The sequence below is a fragment of the Tasmannia lanceolata genome, unplaced genomic scaffold (assembly GCF_043159265.1).
Source record: "Tasmannia lanceolata isolate RefF3 unplaced genomic scaffold, GAP_Taslan_0.1 ptg000021l, whole genome shotgun sequence".
In the NCBI taxonomy this organism is placed as follows: domain Eukaryota; kingdom Viridiplantae; phylum Streptophyta; class Magnoliopsida; order Canellales; family Winteraceae; genus Tasmannia; species Tasmannia lanceolata.
The window spans coordinates 10,532,133-10,554,992 of NW_027518698.1; the positions used below are offsets into that span (position 1 = coordinate 10,532,133).

At 39.9% G+C, this 22,860-nt stretch overlaps 2 protein-coding genes across 2 annotated transcripts; one reads left to right on the forward strand and one right to left on the reverse strand.

The window, feature by feature from the left end:
- Window positions 1–816: 816 nt before the first annotated feature.
- On the reverse strand, window positions 817–2,324 carry LOC143855522 (protein VERNALIZATION 3-like). The gene is made up of 4 exons (XM_077365668.1): window positions 2,127–2,324; window positions 1,934–1,995; window positions 1,344–1,384; window positions 817–1,040 (listed from the first exon to the last, which is right to left on the reverse strand). The coding sequence occupies exons 1-4, from the start codon at window positions 2,322–2,324 to the stop codon at window positions 817–819; spliced, it is 525 nt and encodes a 174-aa protein (XP_077221783.1).
- Window positions 2,325–17,314: 14,990 nt separating this feature from the next.
- Window positions 17,315–22,752, forward strand: LOC143855553 (uncharacterized). The gene is made up of 2 exons (XM_077365707.1): window positions 17,315–17,527; window positions 21,496–22,752. The coding sequence occupies exon 2, from the start codon at window positions 21,567–21,569 to the stop codon at window positions 22,668–22,670; it is 1,104 nt and encodes a 367-aa protein (XP_077221822.1). The 5' UTR covers window positions 17,315–17,527; window positions 21,496–21,566; the 3' UTR covers window positions 22,671–22,752.
- Window positions 22,753–22,860: the final 108 nt, after the last annotated feature.

Below are 22,860 nucleotides of genomic sequence, written 5' to 3' on the forward strand. Positions count from 1 at the left end.
GCCGAAGAGCCAACTGCCTCGGTGTGTTATATATATGCTAGTTACATTTTGCAGTAATTCATGATATCATTGAGATTAATTGCTTTGGATGCATGAGACGTTTCTCAGAAGATCAGAATATTGACTATTCTTGCATGATTTATATGTTATACGAGACCTGTCTGCTTCTGTCTACTTCACCGAGTGTTGTCTCTCTTATTCACTTATGTTACAGATCTTGAACAGTAGAAAGTATTTATCTCGCAGGTCGGGGGAACGAGATAATTGGACATTAATATTTATGTCACAGTTATTTATTTACAGACTTATCAGACTTTCATTTTGTTGATTAATTTCATTATTCATTATAATCCGGGTTGGTCTATTGATTAGCTTCTGCAATAGACTATTATTGATGATATAGATGAGATTACTTCATTCAGTCTTACTCTGTACATTTCATTGTTTAATGGAACGCCTTGCATGTCTGTCGATTCGTGTTGGCAGACGTGCAGCGCTGTCGCGCTTGGCCAGGTCTCGGATTGGGGCGTGACACATATTCCCTCATGGAACCCAAATATTGATTGTTAAGATTGATTTAGATTCACACGATCAATATCATCTACTTTACATAAGTTTGTATTTTATAGCAAACTGAAACATGATAATTAACAATAAAACTTGAGCACATGACTTCCCCTTACTAGAGGAATGCTTTCAACCGCTCGTACATTAGGGCATTTACTAAGTACTCCATTTTACTTTGTAGCATTACACCATATTTTTGCAACTTATTTAACAACATACTAAATACGTCATCTATTTGTCTATGTTTTTCTATGCCCTTCTTCCACCGGAACCCATCTCCCTTTGGCAGTTATAATAAGCGGCAGCTACAGGCAATCCGAGGTTGTAAAGCTCGGAAAAGCCCCGGGTATTGAAATTCTGGCGCCATTCAGGAGCATAAACAGTTTGTCGGCCGAGTTGCTCGAACAACACAAAAACCATCCGATGGATCCCTGCCGTTGGCTGGGGACTCTCGTAGCCCACAATCTCTTGACCTGGAATAACATAAACAGATGAGGCATCATCATCAAATTTTTGTCTTCTCCAACTAACTTAGGCAAGTGCCATTATCAAAACATGAGTGTGGATAACATCTTTTTGTTATTCAACCCATAGCTGGAATAACATCATCATCAAAACAAGAGTATTTTTTGTAATTATTTTTCTTAGTTTTCTCAATTATTCTTTTTTCCCCATTTTTTCATAATTTAGGACTATATACATATCATCTTTAAATAATTTCAGAGGATTTTCTCTGAATTTATCTAAGATGATGTTGCAACCATTTTGTTACTCACCAAACCTTGCACCTGTTGTTGCAGGGATATCAGTCACCAACCTAAAAGAAAACAAAAGGCCAATCAGTAATCGAAAACCAAAGCCTATTTTTTTTCGGGGGTTCAAACCCAAACCCAGTTCAGTATATCTCACATTGAAAGCCAAATCCAATATTAGTGCTTGTAACTCTCTCTCTCTCTCTCTCTCTCTCTCTCTCTCTCTCTCACACACACACACACACAACCGGTTCCACCAGATTGTTTGGAGGGTCCCAAGGCAAATGAGGGCTCAGCTTAATTAGTCTAAAACATCATAATTGTGGGTCCCAAATATTTATACTCATATCACCTCCTAAATGCTTCTATCGATAACTTGTTACAAGTAAAACCCACACACACGAATTTGTAAAATTTTATTAGAGAGTGTTTGTCTTTACATGAGAAATTATATGGTGCAAGGCCTTACAACGATAAGGCCCTTGTACGGTGGAAGTACCAACCTTGATATTTTATCCAACATATAAAAACTCGTCTTTACATTTATAGTGTTTTCAGCATTTTTTTTTATGGCAATGGATTATTCATCTCCATAAGAAGCTAAATTACCATACCAGTGCAAATATTCCCTTAGAGTTGGGTTACTTGGGCTAGGTGCATCAGGGTCCACCATGACCTGAAAGATAACTAAATCACTAAACAGAAAACCATAATGATCTTTCAAGTATATGAATTCTTCGTTGTTATTATGTAGTTTGAAGACATTGAAATTCTTAAATGGGGTGATTTGTGACTGTGTGAACTTACTAGTGTGTAGAAAGTCCTTAGGTCATTGCCTCCTATTTCAACCCTAGGCTGTGTCATCACAGCTGAGGGTCTAAGCTCACATCCATTGGTAATTATCCTGTTGTTGTAGATCACTGAAAGAGGTATAGATCTGCTAAAGGGCTCCAAAACATCCCCTATCACACGACCTAGAATCAAAGAATCTCTTTCTCTAGGCATGGGGAGATAAAATACTAAAAGACTAATACGAGGAATAATATAAATAAACGAACAGTAGTAGTTCTTGACTTACAAATTTGGGGCAGACAAATAGCACATATTTATACATTCTGTGGGGAGCATCTGCTTTTTTTTTTGTTTTTCTATAACTCGATTCTTGAATGAACTCCTTTATAACTTTATACTCGTAGGGGCATCTTGGAATAACAATAAAGATAATGAACAAAAGCAATGCTTTCACTTACAGAGGTGGGTGGATGGGAAGAAATATACTGTTTTTGAAGGAAAAGCTAATGAATCAAAATGGATTCTAGTGGGATTTTTAAAGTGGGACTTGCGCGAACACACACCCACATATATGTATATGGATGTGGATGGGAAGAAATATACTGTTTTTGAAGAAAAAGATAAGGAATCAAAATGGATTCTAGTGGGATTTTTAACGTGGGGCTTGGGCGAACACAGCCTGTGTGTATATATGAGGAAATGATTTGTGTAAGCTATCTGTGCATGGCTGCACAAACCATTGGGGGGGGAATATTTTTTGGGGGATCCAAAGCATTCATTTGGAAGGTCCTTCCATAGATAGGGTGTGTACCAAAAATCAGCCTTTTAAGATCATCCTAACCCTGCCATTTGTGGAGGGAAAAAATTGGCAGAAACAGTGTCTGTCCATTTTCCCCTCCAACTTTGATTGGGTTAAGATGAACTTATAGGGCTGATTTTTGGCACACCCTATCCATGGAAGGGCCTTCCAAATGAATGCTTTGGATCCCCCAAAAATATGGCCCCCACTATGGTTTGTGCAGCCATGCACAAATATCTCTCTCTCTCTCTCTCTCTCTCTCTCTATATATATATATATATATATATATATATATATATACACACACACACAAACACACTAGTAAAAAAAACCCTGTGCGATGCACGGGCAGACAAAGAACTGTACGGACCACATCATAGGTTGATCCAAACCGTCCATGTCACAACATCAATAGGTTGTGCCCGTAAAATCATTTCCATAGGCTGATCCTAGCCCTCTAATCTATAGAGGTTTCCATAATTAAAAAAAGCATAAAGGAGGGGGGTAGGATTGAAATTATCTGGCTTTAATGGGTGCCTTTGTTAAAAAGCATAAAGGAGGGGGTAGGATTGAAAATATGTGGGTTGAATGGGTCTTTGTTAAAAAAAAGTGATGTGTAATTCTCATGGAATTTTGGGAAAATTGAAATAATTCTCTCCTTTTCTCTTATGCTATATAGTATACTAGTAAAAAAAACCCCGTGCGATGCACAGGCCAACAAAAAACTGTACGGACCACATCATAGATTGATCCAAACCGTCCATGTGATGGAACACAACATCAATAGGTTGTGCCTGTAAAATCATTTTCATAGGCTGATCCTAGCCCGCCAATCTATAGAGGTTTCCATAATTAAAAAAGCTAAAGGAGAGGGGGTAGGATTGAAATTATGTGACTTTAATGGGTGCCTTTGTTAAAAAGCATAAAGGAGGGGGTAGGATTGAAAATATGTAGGTTGAATGGGTGCCTTTGTTAAAAAAGTTAAAAAAAGTTTAGGCTGAAATTTCGGTAATTTCGGCCGAAATTTTATATCGAATAAAATATTATTTTCTTTGTGGTACCGGATTTCGATCAAAATTTTGAAATGTCGGTCGAAATTTTGAAATTTCAGTGGTCCGAAACCAGTATCGAAGCCGAAATTTTAAACCATGCTCACTACCATATTTTGATAATGGTACGGAATCACATACTGGTTCTATTGCCTGACTGTGGAAATCCAAACAAAGGCATAAATCATTTTGTATTTCTTGAATAGCGTGAGAACATCCAAGTAACAGCGATGGTTTCAAATTATATATAGTGCTAATGTTCTCACTACCATATTTTATAATGGCACTACTCACCGTATTTTTATGATCGCACTCCTCACTTTATTAAAATGTACGGTATGGCCCGTACCATAAGATGATCCAAACCGTCCATTACATGGGCCACTGCCTAAATAGGTTATGCCCCAAAAAGAATTTTCATAGGTTGATCCTAACCCTCCGATCTATGGAGGGTTATAGGTTGATCCAAACCGTCCATGTGATGGAACACAACATCAATCGGTTGTGCCCGTAAAATCATTTCTATAGGCTGATCCTAGCCCTCCAATCGATAGAGGTTTCCATAATTGTTATTCCTCTTCAAGTGCCCGGAATCTATCAATATTTTGCAAGTTGTCCGAAATGCGAAATATCAAGTAGTTTTGTCGTCATTGTCATATGTCTATACCACTTCTTTGTAGTTTTTTCTGTAATTGTCATAGACAGGCACCCGTGTTGTCACTTTTCGTATTAATAAGACAAAGAAATTGTGAGAAAAGCATAGGCATCTAATAGAGACATAAAATATCAGGAATATATTGACGATTTTGCCCTCAAACAATTTCTCATAGATATAGATGTTAGATAGCAACAAAGGGGTTAATGGTAAAAGAGTAATTCTGACGTTTAAATCTAAGATAAAAAAGAAAAGAAATTTCGTTTTCCTCCCGCTATATTGTAGTAGATAGATAGATAGACATAGATATATAGGGGTCAATTTATCACTGCCCTTTCTTTATCTTTTTCAAGGGTGGTCCCTCCACCTTACAAGGCCTTATTGTTGTAAGGCCTTACACCTTATAATTTCTCTCTTTTTCAACCGCTTACTATTGCCATAAGATATCAGATGCTTTCTCTCTCGCCTAGTATGTTTAAACCACACTTTTCAGCAAGCTTTTCAGGTAGAATGCTCAGTTCGATTGGTTGTATTTCACTAGATTCGGTACGTAACAATTGAAGGGTTTAATTGGATAGGGGGTTGGGATCATGCTATGTCATATCAATAATGTCAACCTTTTCTTTATCTTTTTCAACCGCATCCCTTTGCCATAAGATATCAGATGCTCTCTCTCTCTCTCTGTGGCATTGTATGTTTAAACCACACTTTTCAGCAAGCTTTTTCAGGTAGGTAGAATCCTCAGTTTGATTGGTTTGTATTTCACTAGATAAGATACCTAAAATGTTCATGGGTCACTTTCTTATCTGAAATGTTGGAACTTTTCATTTCTATTAATTGGGAGATCCTCTTGCCAAAAAGAACCGTCACTTGCTCCTCCCCAAAAGTCACTTAATATGCCCCACTTACGTAGTAATTAGATCCATTGATCTTAAGAGGTCATAATAAGGCCGGCCAAATGTCATTGAGAACGACTTGATGGGATGATCCTAGTCTCTTGATCCATCAAGTCTCACATGGGGAACCACCAAGACAGACTAAACAACTGATTTTAAAAAGAAAATGCAGTGAGAAATAGAATTACTTTCTTCAAGGCTTCAAGGCATGTTACTGTCTTCACATTCCTTAAGACAATATTCGTTCCAACCAGTTGAATGGTTGATGTGCAAAGGGGTATGACAACTTACCTCAAGATACAATGAAGCCCAGTAGAAATAAGAATATTTATTAACGTTATGCACATGCATAAACAAATCCGAAACACCTTTGGAACATTACAAATCTTTGAGAAACCAGTTACTGTTTCTACTGAATAACAGTTACCAAAGAGAAAATAACAAAATAAATGAATAAAAGATGAGAGTAGAAGCTTTTCGGAAACCTTAGAATAGGACAAACACAATGGATTTTCGTATCTGCTCTCAACTGGTTGTTTGCTAGTCTTTTTATAGACAAGTTGGTGTTTTTTATTTTTTTGTTTAAAAAGCATCCCTCTCTGGTACCTGATCTTTGCGGGATGCTTATCTGACTGTTAGATCGTGCTAGCAAGCGATTCTACAATTCAGATCATGTTTAGAGTGACTGTTGGATTCAGTAAAAAAGCCTTGTCCTGCGCCGTAACAGTTATCTGATCGTTGGATCGTTCCTTCCTAAGAAGGCATAAGCACACATTGAGTAGTTTTTAGTTTTAGTTTGACATCCTTAACCAATCAATTTTAATTCATCATAAGTGTTATTGTGAATTTGACACAGATGAATAAGTATCAGACAACAGGATGAAACAAGATGAGAGTCGTAAGGATAGAGTCTGACACAGACACATGGATATAGAGGTAATGAGATGAAAATACACATCAATGATAAAGAAGGAGACATGTACAGATAAAGATAAGACTATATAAATATCCAAATACATGTGAGAAGATGTGAGAGACGGTCCCTCTTCACATCATGTCCAAATCTTACAGAATTCCATGAGTGGGTGTGAGAGTCTAGTGCTTCTCATCACCACTACAACAGTAAGAGCAAATGGACTATGAATCTACTCAAAATGAAAATAAAAAGGCCCTATGAGCAACATCCTTAAACATCCACAAACTCGCCAAGCATGGCAGAAATATCCACATCAAAATGAAATGAAGCCCCTCCTAGGCATGAACATCCAACTGTCAAAAGATAAAGTCCATACTGGGCAAGAATACCAACCATCCAAGAAAATAGGAACAATCCTGACAAAAGCCCAGTCCATGGCAAGAAGAAGATGTCCCAAAAGGATGACCTAGCAGCAACAGAGTATACCATCTCTGGCACACCAATCAACAGCGTATCTGCTACCCAAAAAGGTGCTTGTACATCCATCAGATCTGAGGAGGAGGATGATCACGGGGTGGAGTCCTGGAGTAGTATCGCATCATCCAACTCTCTAAAATGGCTCTCACCAGGTCTGCATGCTCCTGAGATGAGGCTCTCCTATCAGTGGGTAGGACCTCCATCAGCTGCGAATGATCTGTGGCCCTTTAACTCTCGGCTTGAGTAAAGTTGGTCGTGAGTTGTCCTAGCTCTGTCCTCATAAGTCTCATCTCCCTGATGAGCTGCTCATATGACCTCTGATGTCCGGTGGCAAGGATATCCTCTGGCTGCTCAGTCTGTGCCTCGGCCTCTCTCATAGCCTCATCAATGTCCTCATCTCTTTCTGCACTAGGACCACCTCCACTACTACCTGCCCCTGGGGCCTCTTTAACTTTCATCTTAACTATGGTGGTAAAGTTGAGTACTGGGTCCGGCTTCCTAGAGAAGGCATCGGTAAGATCCAATTCATTATACCTTAGTAGCCTTGTGATGAGCATCCTAGAGGGTAATCCTCCATGTCCTCTCTTGATTGCCTCATCCATATACCCTAAGATAATGAATCCTAGGTTCAATTTAATCTTCTTGATGATGCAATGGATCATAAAGGCTTCAAATGGCTTGACGGCATTAAAATTTCTTGCCCTAGGGGTGAGGTTGTCTGCTACCACTTTGTGAATCACCCTAGCTTAATAATTCATTTGATTTGATTTGCTTGGATGTTCAACTTCTCTCCTATAGGGGATGGTTCCTAGGGTCTCATAAACCTCTTTCCTAGTGAAGGGGTGTTTTTTCAATTTCATCTTTACCCCAAAAGAAAATCCTTCTGCCTTCATTTGGAACATCAATGACATTGCAGAATTGTGAAAGATTGAGCCCAAACTCTTATTTACAATAACTATTCATCACCACTCCACTATGGGATACCACAAGGTTGGAATAAAAATACTTCACTAATTCGGGGTAAACCAAAGAACTATACTGTAGAAATCTTACCCAACCTTGTTCGGCAAATAGACCAAGGAGGTCGTAGGCATTGAAGTCGGTGATTATCACTTTTCTCCCCGAAATGACCAGCCTATCTTTGAATTCCTTGTATTTGTCTCTTGCCTTCGCATTCAAGACGTATTTGGTGAGGAAGACTTCTTCTTCTTGTTCAACTTGAGGCCTTTTTCTCTTTTGTGAGTTGGTTTTCCTTGATGCCATTTAGTCTAGGGTTTAGGGTTTCTAAGAAAGAGTGGAAAGGAAAGAGGTGATTTCGGATTTGGATGAGAGAAGAGTGTAATGGGGATGGAAACAAGGGGAAACTAAGGATTAAGTGCAGAGGATGAAGAGATAGTGGGAGAAATAGAAGACAAAATGATTTTAGAAAGAATAGCGAGAAGAGGAGATGAAGAAATGAAAAAAGAGATGAGATTAATGAATTAAACTTACCTAAAAACCCTAATCTTGAGTGTTCTTGATAGAAAATGGCAAGGGGATGGAGGAAAATAGAAAACCCTAGTAGAAGAAGCCTCCACGGAAGGTTAGAAATGGTTCGCATAAGGGCATTAAAAAGCCCTTTCCCGATACCCGCGGTCGACCGGGGTATCGCGATCGCCCGCCATGACCCTTCTGGCCATTTTTATTAGGGCTGGCAATTTCACCCGAAAAGCGGGGATCCGCCCCGCCCCGCCCCGTTTGGGGAGGGGATTCCCCGATTTGAAAGGGGAAGGGGAAGGGGAAGGGGAATATAAAAATTCCCCGGTGCGGGGAGGGGAAGGGGAAGGGGATGGAGTTGTCCCCGCCCCGCCCCGACCCGCCCCGCCCCGCCCCGCTACGCCCCGCTAATCAATGCCATTTTTTGTAAATTTTTAAGTGTTTTTTTTAAGGAAAACTACTAGAAGCTCTGTGGATCGGCTACAAGATTCCCCCAAACATAAACTTAGCTTGTCTTTTCCTTTTAATTGGCTTCTGAGAGCATTTTGAGAACTATAATAACCTTTTCACAGATGTTGAAATAATAAAGACAAGCTGAGAGCCTGAGACGCTGAGTGTATGCAATTATCAAAAAATCGTAGTGCCAACAGAATTTTAGGGTTGGATTGCAGGTTTTAATTTTCAACAAGAAAAATTTAGCTACTAGAAATTTGTTTCATGTCAGCACTAGACTGAATTGCAGTTAAAGAAATAAGTCATTTGTTGATTTTGTTCTCTTCTCCATTCTCATTTCTCATGCTCATCTGGGGGTTAACATGCTATACAGAATGAACTAATGAACATTATTTTGCGTGTGTGAGCGCCCACTTATGGACTTTTAAAGTTCATTGTGACTACTGAAATAGTTACTTTTTGAACATTGGCTGCCTGTTAATGAAGGTAATCATGGTGCTCATTTCCTATTTATCATTCCATAATTTATGCAGAAAATTGCTGAAAGATGAGGTCCTGTTGTTATTTATGTTTGTTGTCTCATCCATGCATTTCTTATTTTGTCTATCTGTTTGTTGATCACATGAATAGAATCATAGCATTCATCACAATATTGTCTGTAATGGACGTAGAAGAAAGAAGCTCTGTTTGCTGGTTTGGTTGGGTTCCAAAGAGGGGGCGGGGCGGGGATTTTGTCCCCGAAGGATGCGGGGAGGGGAAGGGGAAGGGGAAGGGGAAGGGGATTAGATATTCCCCGCGGGGAGGGGAGGGGGATTCCCCACCATCCCCGCAGAGGGGAAGGGGAAGGGGAGGGGGAAAATTCCCCGCAGAGGGGAAGGGGAAGGGGACCCCAACATCCGGCCCCGACCCGCCCCGTTGCCACCCCTAATTTTTATTTTTCGACTCGAACCTTACGCGGTCGCCCGCCGAGGGTCGGTCGACCACCATCAACTTTCTGAATCTTTTTTATTTTTCAACATTGAGGTTCCGCGGTCGCCTGCCATGCCTCGGTCTACCGTCAGTTCGTCACTCCCCTGTTTTCCATTTCTTGATATTTTTCAAGGGAATTTGTGATTTATTCATTTTTCTTCTATTTTTTTTCCTTTTTCATGGTTTAGTAATTAACTTGTAGGGTCCCATGGGTTGTTTGAGGATGTCAAAGAAATTATTTTAATTTTTCTTCCATTTTGGTCTATGTGGTAGGAGTGACATGAATTTCTTGATTTTTCTTTTGAAGTTCTATGTGGATGTTCTTTGTTTGTTTTTGCTAGATTGGATATATGCAACATGTGTGACCTAATTCTAGCAAGGTATTACCATTATAAGTACTCTATTCGTGGATGCTAAGTGCATAGTGGAATGATTGTGCACTTGAAGGATTTTTCAAAAAGATGTTCAATGTAACACAATAATAGTCTTGAATAAGTATTTTCTTATTTTCTTCATAGACTATGATTTTATATATGATGTGATCATTTAAGCTCTATAAACAAAGATACATTCACATTATGAATACTTAGCTATATGCATCTAAGTTCAGTGTCGAAAGATATACAATTTAAGCTCATGTAGACTAGACACGGAGATTATTATATTGAAGTAAGGTGTCTAGTGAATATAAATTATGTCCCAATTAAGCACAACCCCTAAGATTATGATATTCAATGAATATTTTAAGTAGGGGACTTTGGAACCCATATTACCTTGGGTCCATTCAAGTTTGTTCTTGGGAGTGTATCTTTCCTTAACCAAATAAACTTGTTTGACCTTACAAATCTAACTTTACATTTAGATTTGTAGTGTCCAACTCTACCACAATAATAACATGAAGAGGGATGGTGTGAACTACAAGAGTGATTACGATTACATATGTTCTTATTCTCTTCTTATAGTTTAATGTTCTCTAGCCTAATTTTCTCTTGTTTTAACTTCATCTCTTCTAGTTTATCTTATAGGTGCTCAATTTCTTGAGATGAGTTAGATCTTATCTCTTCTTCATCTTCCTTCAAATATTTATATTTCTCATTAAGTTCATGATTTGCATTTAACTTCTTTTAGTTTTAGTTCTTCTAATTTTTCTTCTAAGGTGTAGATCTTACACATCATAAAGTCAACGGACTTTTTAATCAGTAGGTCAATTTTATTTCTTTCCATTAGCTCCTTATTAAGCTCTAGGTACTTTGTTTTGAATTGCTCACATTCTTGAATGTCAATCTTAATGGGTGAGACAATTTTGCAAGTGTTATAGTTATCATAAGATTCTTTAAGTTTGTTCCACACTTCCTTAGCACTTTTACATGAAGAAACATTATTATAGACATTATTGCTTAAGGTATAACACAATGCAATTAGAGGTTTCGAGTACAAGATAAATTGTTAGGTGTCTTTTTCAGTGAACTTTCTAGTAATAGGGAAAATGACTCCCTTTTCTATGGTTTGCCATACACCAAACTCTTGACTTTTAATATAGGTCATCATACGGATCGACCACGATCCATAATCCGAACCATCAAACATAGGTAGTTGTGGACCGCGATCTCGAGGAAGGTGAGGGACGAGCCCCTAGCAGCCTCTAAGATCTCCACATGTGAAGGAGAGCTCTACCAAGGAACTCTCGAAAGAGTGCCCATCACAGCATGAGTGGCGATATAGATGAGATACCTCTTGATTCGGGGACTAGCGCGGAACCAAGACGTACATGAAACAAAGAAGAGTCGCCATCCAAGGAAGTCGGCCCTGGAACCCAAAAATATACTCTGTCGCAACGGATAACCAGAGAAAACAAAGGTCTGTGCCTGGTGACGAATGAGGAAGGTCCAAAGAGCACCCTCATCCGTCCGAGTGCAAGCACTCGATCTCTTATGCTATTTATTATTAACCTTGAAGAATTTTGGGCGAAAATCAGGTGAAATGGGAACAGATATCCATGAGAAGACTTCTACCTAAGCATACATGTCCCAGGGATGAAAATAATAAGCACGCACAAAATAAATGAAAGAAGTGTCACATAAGTATAGCTAGGTTATGAGTGTCATTCCTAATTGATGTCTAAGTTCTGGTGGGCAAACACATGCATACTACATCTAAAGGTATAAGGTCTGTACAGGAAAGTAAAAAAATACAACAAAACACACAACACGACTTGACACTACATATGATACGACACAACAAACCCGAAGACTCTAATGATGTTTTTGGGCCCGAATCTTTAAATGATCTGATGTTCATCCAAAGCAGCCTACGTATCCCCACCTCTCACAGGAATCAAGGCTTCGTAGTTTTCGCGCCTATTCTAAACTACAATGCCTAACACTTCTATGACTGTTATCCTAGACTTAATCAACTAGACTCGACTAGTTTTTAAAGCTTTTTGTACGATTATTTAAGTTCAAATGAATTGTGAATTTTAGGACTCTCTATATGTCCTAACTAATGCAAGTTAGCCCTAAGCTAATACAGGTGGTTCCTCCATCCTATGTGCGACTAGGCTGCGTGTCCTAAGAAAAATAATGGGTTATCTAACGCATCATAATCTAGTCATCAGTCAGCAATATGGATCGCCAACTGACCGGACAAAGGCGTAACAGACTCCTAACTAGAACAGACTCATAACTCTGGAATACTCACATCCAGGACAGACTCCTAACTCTAGAGGAAGATCTTTTCGAAAACTCGAAAACAGGTGTAAAAGATTTGTTTGAAGGATTTTTGTATTTTTGAAATGATTTAAATGATTTGTTTTTTAAGATTTGACTGGACTTGAGATATGGATCACAAGCTGCCTACGTACCTCGTGGAAGAGGATCAAGCCAACATAGTTCATAACAGACTTTCCTAACTACTCTCTTAATGACTCATGACATTAAAAAATATTTTTGATGGTTTTTTTTGTTTTCAATATTTTTGAATTTTCAAGTGTTTCACCCTTTCAGCTGAAGGAAACCTATAAGACCACACTCCGTGATCCATAGCCTAGCGGAGTGTCAACGCTAAGGACAGAATCCCTAGAGCTTAAAGAGGAATTCCTACCTAAAGGATAGACTCCTATACCATGAAAGGGTAGGACAGACTCCTATCTTCGATAAGGGTACGACAGACTCATGATATCTTGCAAAGGTTGGACAGAATCCAGTACTTTGCAGGGTTTGGACAGAATCTCATGACTTGATGAAAGGTTGGACAAAATCCTAACTCCCAATGACGATAGGACAGACTCCTATGACTCTATGACAGTAGGATAGACTCCTAATACTAGAGGACAGACTCCTATCTAGAGGATAACCTCCTAGTCTATGGACTTACTTTTAGCCTATGACTCTATAAACCGGGTGCAAATGAATCAAGACATCTCTAACAAAGAAACAGAAGACAAATAAGGATATTTATAAGACTGGGCAAGTCTCCTAAAAGAAAGGACAACTATGAACAATGAGACAAACCTGTCTCCTATAGGGAAAATAACTAACTTTAATGAGACACTGAATGTCTCCTATGGAGGACTCCAATAACCTTATCATTGCCCTTGCAATGATAAATAGAGGTATAGAATAACTGAGAGACCGAGGTAGTCTTCTAATTTAAGAGGGGGTGCAACTTGTGAAACTTGGATAGTCTCCTAAAGGGGAGTATTTTTTCTAGTGAGACAAGGCTTGTCTCCTAAAAATGGACTTTGCTACAAAGACAATGGCTTGTCTCCTAAAAAGGGACTCTATAATGAGACAAAGTTTGTCACCTAAAAAGGGAGGCTCCAGCTAGCGCTATCATTGTCTGTGCACTGAATAGGGGAACTTAAAGTGTAAGGGCATCTAAAGGATTAAACACTCTCTACCTAAAGAAAAGGGGAGAAGAACGGAGGGTACTACCATGATCCGGTATGTCCCTCTAAAGATGGGCTTGAGCTAACGCCTTCATCGCCCTTGCAATCAGAAAGGCCTAATGTCTATAGTACATGTCTGACTTGAGAAGTCTCTTAAATAAAAGAGGGGAATGCTATCAAAACTTAGCAAGTCCCCTAAAAATAGGCTTGGGATGACTCCTTCATCGCCCATAATCATACTTAATTTTTTGTAAAAATAGATTGATAATTCAACTCTTATACTAATATTATTCAAATGAACACATAACAACCTCAGAAGCAAAGGAAATAATATATCCCAAAGTCTATTACTAACTATCACTCGACAATCATTATGATATCTAATAACGTAACATTTCATGATAATATAAAATATACCAAGTCAGTCCAAACCTGCTTCAAGGAATTAAAATATACCTACAAATCTTTAAGGCAATGGCAAGCATACAAGGAAAATATTCACACAGAACAGATTTCAATTAATTACTCTCTTGTAAGATAAACAAAATATGCAATTAAAAATAATGAGCGCTTTCATTTCAGCAGATGTTAAACTTGAACCAAAATAATTGGCCAACAACAAATTTCTCAGATAAAAGTGATTTGAGAGACACTGTTCTCATTGTCTTCAAGTGATAGAGTATTTGCATCACATATTAAATATCCAAACAACTACAATCCACCCAATCAGACATAATATCTTCGGTAAAAGTCATTTAGTGGACTCGAAATTTGTTTGGCAGTACTAAAAGAAACACAAAGGAAATCATTTTAAAGAGACAAGCAATGAATTTCTGACTAAATGGACCTAAAGCATTCAATAAGACTCATTTGACAGAACACATTATGATTAAAACTTATCTTGAATCATACTTCTTTATGTTATAACAACAAAAAAGAAGAACATCTACTCAGATCATGTCAATTCAAATCAGTTCCAACCAATTCAGTTAAGAACATAGTTCAGACCAATTTTTTTTTATCAGTTCAAGTCAACTCAAATCAGTTCAGGTCAGCTCAACTTAGTTCAGCTAATTATACTATTCAGGCCATTATCAGAGTTTAGCATAATGAATACTAATTCCTCACATCTGTCCTAATTGTAAAGCAATACTTTGAATTTTCCTACAAATGTGGCACAAGGCAAGAAAAATCTTTGAAAGGAGTATAAGAATCCATAAGTGGAAACCTTTGACTTCAACTATGCAAGAGATGAAAAGTGCATAACAGATTGACAAAACTGAGACTTGAGGTAACATCATGAAGATTACAAATTCATTAGGATATAACAATTATATGTTGAGATAAACTCATCTAATGGACTACACTCTCTTGTACATTGTCTAGGATTCTAAAAAAAATCATTTTTCCAACAAGGGTTCGATATGAATGAGATAAGCAGTTTTGAGCTGTTCTTATCTCAAGCCACCATTTTATGGGGTAAGTGAGTGTGAAACTTTCAAAATAGAAATTTTGGGACTTTAAAGTGGTAATTGAACTCACCATGTCTTATTTTGCAGGCCCATAAAAGACAAACAAAAACAAGGCTACTGTAGACACCCCATTTTGACCGTGCCCTAAGCCTTCCATGTTTGTGCAAAACCCTACAAAACCAATGCGTTAGCTTCCCAAATTTCACCGTAGGCTAGCTTAGGGTCCCACCAAGGTCCCTGTAAAATTTCGTCGAAATCCGAGCACGTTTGCCTAGCGAACGAGCCGAGAGAGTACCATAGTGTAAACCAGAAAGGGGGGTGAATTTATCCGAAGAAGGTGGTGAAATATCCTGCGAAGTGCAAATCCATATCCGAATACGACACGATTCGGTCGTGCGCTCATCAATTTTTCACGCAAACCGCGCGCCTTATCAAATGGTAGTGCCAATATCAACATTTGTATTTGCTTATAAATATCAAATCACTTATCATTTTCCATTAATCAAGTTTTTCCCTAAATTCTTAGAGAGAGAAACTTTGAGAATTGCAGAGAGAGAAAGTGGATCTCGATCAGATATCTTGTCTCCGGCTAACCTCCGGCCACTTTCCGGTTAATCTTTCTTTTCTCCGATCATTCAATATAGACACGGTTGATCTTTCTCTTCTCCTTTTATTGTTTGGAAACTTTATTTTTCTCTAGATCTCATTCACCAAGCCTTAACCAAGTTCATCTTTTCTGGCTAACTCTGCAAGATTTCCTCTTTTCTCATACCCTAGCCCTAGCCTTTTTCCCTTTCCGATCATTTTCTCCGATGGATCTCACCAGATTCCGGCCAAATTCCACCAGCTCGCCTGAGATTCGGCAAATCTCCGATTCATACTTCAAAATCCTAATTCATCATTACAAGAGTAGAAAAGAGAATTTGTGAACAAAATTTGATAGAGAAAAAGATCAATTGAAGAAGAGGAAGAGAGCTACTAGATCTGAAACATTAGATCTGAGATCAGAGAAGAAGATTGTGAGTAGAATTCAGCGTAGTAGGTGCTAATTTGTCATTTCTAGTGTTCTTGAGCCAGTTCTTGGCCCTATCACTCTTAAAGAGAAGGTAAGGACTTTTTACCCTTCTTGAATTCCATCTAATCCTTATGATCTGTAGCAATTTTTATGTGAAGATTGTCTTATAATAGATGTTCGTAGTTTTGATGATAATTTGATATAAACTATGCTGATATGCTTTGGAAAGGGTTATTTAATAGTGTATGGTAGAGATTGCATATAGATCCGATAAGAATATTCCATGAGATTTATATAAAAATTGAGCATAAACTTTGCTTTAGATCAAATTTAGTTCAAGGAGTGAGCTGCGGTGTATTAGTCAGGGGAGTGTATTTTTAGTAGATAGAGTGATTTTGCGTATCATTTGTATGTTAGACTCGATGTCATGACCATGCTGAGTTATTCTCTTTGCATTGATTCGGATATATGTATCATAAAGAGATGTTTTGCTTTGATTTCATACAAAATTTGACATTTGTATCATGTTGAGTAGTTTCTGCCGTGGATGGATTGTTTGTAGTATAATGAATGATTTGGACATCGTATTGTAGACACCCACATTTTGCTTTACTTTAACCAACAATAACCTAATATATTGATCCATCCTCAAATTTTTTGAAAAAAACAAAATGATAAAGAGATGTACCTGGTGAGATGATTAGATCCGAAAAATTGAAAAATACCCTGATTAGTGAATTTAGTGTGTTAAATCCATGTGAGAACCCCCTCTATCATTGATTTATATGTTTTAGGTCATTAATATCTTGATCTGACTTTACGGATCATCAATCGGGACAAAATAAGCTAGGGTCACTTCATAGCCCGGACCCTGATTCCATTCCGAGACCCGATTTCCGTAAATCGTTAGATCAATGACAGATCTTGACCTGGGTCTCACCATCCAAAACCACCTAACCTCTCCTCTCATCCTAACCATCCAAACCTCACCTAACCTCACCTAACCTCTCCTCTCATCCTAACCACCCAAACCTCACCTAACCTCACCTAACCTCACCTAACCTTACCTAACCTCACCTAACCTTACCTAACCTCACCTAACCTCACCTAACCTCCTATCCCATTCTCCTATAAATACCCTCTCATCCCACCATCCAAGGGAGGAGAGGAAAAAGAATCCCTCTCTTAGAAAATTCATCCCTCTCCCTCATCTCTTCAAGGGTTCGGCCATCCTTGCCGGATCGGGTGATACGTTGGGTGATATATATCAAAAGCAGTCATTATCAAGCAAGGAATCGTCTTCAAGGAATTAAGATCAAAGAAAAATCAAACACAAAGTGGGTTTTCAAAGAGGTAGGCATTTATTTCAATTCTATGTAGGGTCTATTTTCATGCATATCTTTTACTTTAAAAGAAAAACCATGTTAGGAAGCATCTAGGATCAATCTTTACTCATTCTTCTTGATGGTAGACTTTGAAGTTATACATGTTTCCCTCTTCTCTTAACCCATCTTATCTTCATTTTTATTTTTCCCTAATGGTTCACACCCTGGTTCCCCCCGGTTAGCCTCTGGTTAGACCCTGGTTGCACCCAGGTTCGTTGCTGGTTGCACCCAGGTTCGATACTGGTTCGCACCCTGGTTCCCTGCTGGTTCGCACTCTGGTTAGACCCTGGTTGCACCCAGGTTCGTTGCTGTTTGCACCCAGGTTCGATACTGGTTCACACCCTGGTTCCCTGCTGGTTCGCACTCTGGTTAGACCCTGGTTGCACCCAGGTTCGCTGCTGGTTGCACCCAGGTTCCCTGCTGGTTGCACCATGGTTCCCCTGCGGGTTGCACCCTGGTTCCCTGCTGGTTCGCACCCTGGTGCACCCTGGTCTGCACCCTGGTTTGTACCCTGCTGGTTGCACCCTGGTTCCCCTGCTGGTTCGCACCCTGGTTCCCTGCTGGTTCGCACTCTGGTTAGACCCTGGTTGCACCCAGGTTCGCTGCTGGTTGCACCCAGGTTCCCTGCTGGTTGCACCCTGGTTCCCCTGCTGGTTCGCACCCTGGTTCCCTGCTGGTTCGCACCCTGGTGCACCCTGGTCCGCACCCTGGTTTGTACCCTGCTTCCTCCTAGTTAGACCATGGCTAGTCTCGGGTTTGCTCCTAACTTAGACCCGACTCACTTGACCCTAACCATTAACCCAATCCAACCTAACCATTAACCACACCTAAACCCATACCCATAAGCCTTAAACCCTATAACCATAGCCACACATCATACACCACATGCCTTTCATTCATCCACCCAACAGTACCCTCATACACCCCTACAATAGACCCGGCCAACCCAGTTAACCCGGCCATCGGGCCCATTCGGCCCAATTAATTCATTCCCCTTAAGAGCCGCTTTGCCCTATTGGTTCCAAAGATACTCCAACCACCCAAACCTCAAGCCGCACCCCAATCCACGCTCAACCAGTTCCAATCCAGTCTAAGCCAAGTCAACCCACACTTGACCTTGACCATTAACCCAATCCAATCCAACTCAACCATTAACCCCACCTAACCTGACCCTAGCACAACTCAACCGAGTCACATCAACCCAAGCCATACCTTTGTCCACTCACTGAGGCACACCATTTATCCATAAATCTGGTTACATTAAATCTAACCCAGCCAGGCCACCTGCAGCTTAAGTCAAATCGCCCCAATACAATCCATCCAAGTGGGATCCCAACCCAGCTCAACTGAGTCAACTCTAGCCAACCTCCCTAGTCGAGTTGACCCAACTCTCTAGTCGAGTATGCTCAACCTCTTTAACCGATTGGACTCTCCCCTTAGTTGACTCAATCCAATTCCTTAATCAACCCATCCCAATGCAACCGAGTCACATTCGACCAAGTTGCGGCCTTCCATGTCACAACCGAGTCATTCCCCTATTCTACTAATGCCCTTTTACACCTAATAGAACTTCCTCCCTTTTGCCTAACCAAGTCATATCCCAACACAATCTGAGTCGCATGTCTGAATCCATTTGACCGAATCTCATAAGCCCGCCCATTTTGAATTCCCAAAATTCAAACCCTTGATGATTCCTATATGCTCAATTCTTTGATGCAAATTCCCAATTCCAAAATCCCATTGCTAAATCAATGTTTCTGAATCTCAAGTCCAATGCTCAAATACAAACCCGATTCCTGATCCAAATACCAATCCTGTTTTCCAAAATCCAAGCAACCTCCCCAGCGGAACTACGTGTGGCTTGATCCCCATCGCGGGGTACGTAGGCAATTTGGCACTCCCAAGTTCAGTCGCACCTTTCTCTATCTTTCTCATTCCCTCACACTATTTCATCATCTCTTCCATCTTTTTTTTTTTCACTAACCTCGAGAATTTAAATCGATTTGTCTTGTGTCTTTCGGAACCGTTGGATCACGGTTTCCGTCGTAAGGACCCTTAGAGCCCAATTTAGGAACACCGGTGTCGTGTCGTGTCCTAAGTTTTAGAGAGTCCTAGAGTTAGGAGTCCAGCCTCATCACGGACGCTTGCTATGTATAGCAACCGTGCCATAGGTCTAGTTACACTAGTCACCCAATCTTTCCCTAGGACAAGCCTAGTAAACTAGGATGTAAGGCAAACCTGCATTAGTCTAAGGGACCATTTGCATTTAGATGAGAATCATATAGCATCTTAGATGAAATCCTAAGATAATAAAATCCTCAACTTGAATTAAATAACTTCTCCTAAAACTGTTGAAACAGTCAATCCCGTCTAGGTCGGTGTCTTAGTTGAGTTAGGCATATGTAACTTAGCTTAGGTGCACCGAACTACGTCGACTCTGATCCCAGTGAGGCTTGGGTACGTAGGCAGCTTGGATGTCTGACGGCATACCACCCGCGAGTCGGCACCACAACAAATTGTGGTGTTTTGGATATTAATTTTCTTGTAAATGCTTAATCAAATCATTTAGGGCTTTCCATGAAATTAGAATTCTAGGAGAACTTTCACTTAGAATGAATCCAGACAAATTAATAAATCAAGATACACATCTAGGATTCACATTGAAATTAGATCATAGGATGCATGTCACTTAGTTCGCACATTAACATAGAGTTGAATGAGCTATTTAAAATAAATTTAAAAAAGTTAGCTTTTGGAATCGAAGGCCGATTATCGGGCAGGAATGGTGCATGTGGCGGATAACTCCCCATACCTTCCATTCTCGTAACCAGGTAGCGAGTCTAGATTTCTGGTTAATTTCGGGTCCTAGATCCCACATCTAGGTGGCGACTCTGTCAGTCTCTTTCGTGTGGAATTCGGATTGCCTTAGTGATCCCAAGTTCACATAAAAGACGAATTACAATCAACAATTAAAAACACACGCCAATCGCGTGGATACGAGAGACCAAGAGAGAGCGCGTGGCGGCTCGCGCCCCACACTCCCTCACGGGCTAGGTACCACAGTTTGGCGACTCTGCTGGGGACCACCTAACTTCATTAAAATTTCAAAAGATAATTCATTTGAATTTAATTTAATTGGCTCATAAAAACTCTATACTTGTTAGATTAGTTTGTCTTGTTTTATTTTCTCATCACACTTTACTCAAACTTAATCTAACAAAACCTGAAGGCATCATAGATTGCGCAAACATATTGCACACACTTACATCACTTGCATCTAAACTCTGCATCTCACGTGCACACACGTCCTATTTTAGGAACCCGGAGTGTTATCTAGCATGGTTGACTGGGATTTCATCACCTGGTGCCTCTGTGCTAGAGAAGCATTCCACCCTTAGCCTAGTACCTTTATGGTACGTAAACGGATCTCTTGTTCACGTACTGATACGCCGGACACTGGTACAGTATATCGAACAGGGATTCGCGCTAAGGGAACTCTTGGCCTTACCCCTAGATTAACCCACACATGCATGTAGTATACGAACACATGTGCATCACGTGTGTGAGCCTAGTTTAGGATATCCTGCCTATTTGTGTCTAGATTAGGCCGTAGACCATCTTCCAATGGCTACGATCGGTCCTAGGTACACGAACAAAGTCATGAGTCGAGATCCTCTCTCCACTCCGCTTGATTAGGATTAGGGTTGATGCCTTCAGGTCACACTGTTAAAATGTGCGAGATTAAAAAAAAAAAAAATTTCCTTTAGGGGTTAGGATATAAATCCTATCATTTCCAAAGATCTCATAGGATTAGTCATTCTTGATCTATCCGTTGAAAGCAATCTTATGCTATCTCATCTAATCTTTCGATCGTATGCCTTTCATTCTTCTATCGTGTGATTCGATCATGTATTCATACTTTCCTTGTACTGGCAGGAACTTATCCCAATCTCGTGTTCATGTAATCCTGATCATTCTTATATCCCTTCTCTTGGCTTACGGGCACTATGTCTACTCGTACAATTCTTGATTGGATCCGTGGTACATTAAGAGAATCCCATATCTACGCCATAAGTGAACAAGAGAAAAATCTCTTCGGCTACGTGGCAACCATCAAGCTCGATTGGGGATTACTCTATGCCGCATCAGAGTGTTGGGATCCCGATCATCATGTCTTCCGTTTTGGCAACCAAGAAATGTGTCCCACCTTTGAAGAATGGTGTGCCTTATTGGAATATCCTGTGGATGGCCCTCTAGTGAAGCCATCCTGTGTTCCAGATTATCGTCCTTTGTTCCTTTGCTTGATGGATAATCCAGATGAATCCATGAACTCTTTCATGAAAGGCCAAGAAGTGTCCATGCAGCGACTGATTGACATTTACCCTCCTGTTGGATACATTGGTGCTGTTGATATTCAAAAAGCTCGACGGCGCGCTTTGAGATTCTGCTCCTTTGCTAGGTTCCTCACTGTCCAGCCTTCTCGCTTTGCGTCAGCTGTTCTTCTGGACCTCGTTGATCAAATGGATCGTGGCGCCAATCCAATTCCTACTATGCTTGCAGAAACTTTCAATGGATTGGATGATATGGCTCACCTTCGTGCCAGTTCAGGTCCAAGCTCTTATATTCGCTCTTTCGTTGGGTCTTTCTCAGGATGTCCTGCATTACTTCAAGTGTGGTTATGCCACAAGCTAAAAATTGCAGCTCCTGTCCATTTTGATCATACGTTATACACCTTCAGTGAATGGCGTCATGATGTTTCTTTCGATCATAAAAGCGATTGGGTTGAATGGTTAAATTCTCGCCAAGAAGATCAGATTTATTGGCAAATTCCCGGAATCCAAGAAGCTGTCTTCAACACCGGAGAAGCTAACTACGTTCGCCTTCTTGGTTTCAAAAAGACTTCCTTTTATGTTCCTGCCAGGATTCAGCGTCAGTATGGAAGGGAGCAATCCATTGTGCCTCCCCTTCATCATTTCTATCCGCCTGAGGGTCTCAAGCCCAAGATTGTCAAAGCTGTTTCATCTGCTTGGGATGCAAGAATCATCAAACCTTTAAAGGAGTCAGTTGAGGAAGATTGTCGTCCGAAGAAGAAGTCTAAAAAGAATGCTTAGTTCCATGTTTATCTTTGAAAGATTGAACCATGTACTCAAATTTTAACGATTGATCAATAAAGTCCATCCTTCTCTTTCATTATCTTTGTCTATGTGTGCATCATCGTCTATTCTTCTCTCTGATTTTAAAATATGTCTTTCGGATATTACAGGGCAATAAACATCATAGCTAACCCTAATACTCCTTGGG

Coding starts and splice junctions, on each gene's coding strand:
- LOC143855522 (XM_077365668.1), bottom strand. CDS start 2,324: ATGCCTAGAGAAAGAGATTCTTTGATTCTAGGTCGTGTGATAGGGGAT. Junction 1,996..2,126: donor TAAGGACTTTCTACACACTA/GTAAGTTCACAC, acceptor GTTATCTTTCAG/GTCATGGTGGACCCTGATGC. Junction 1,041..1,343: donor AACAACAGGTGCAAGGTTTG/GTGAGTAACAAA, acceptor ATGTTATTCCAG/GTCAAGAGATTGTGGGCTAC.
- LOC143855553 (XM_077365707.1), top strand. CDS start 21,567: ATGTCTACTCGTACAATTCTTGATTGGATCCGTGGTACATTAAGAGAA.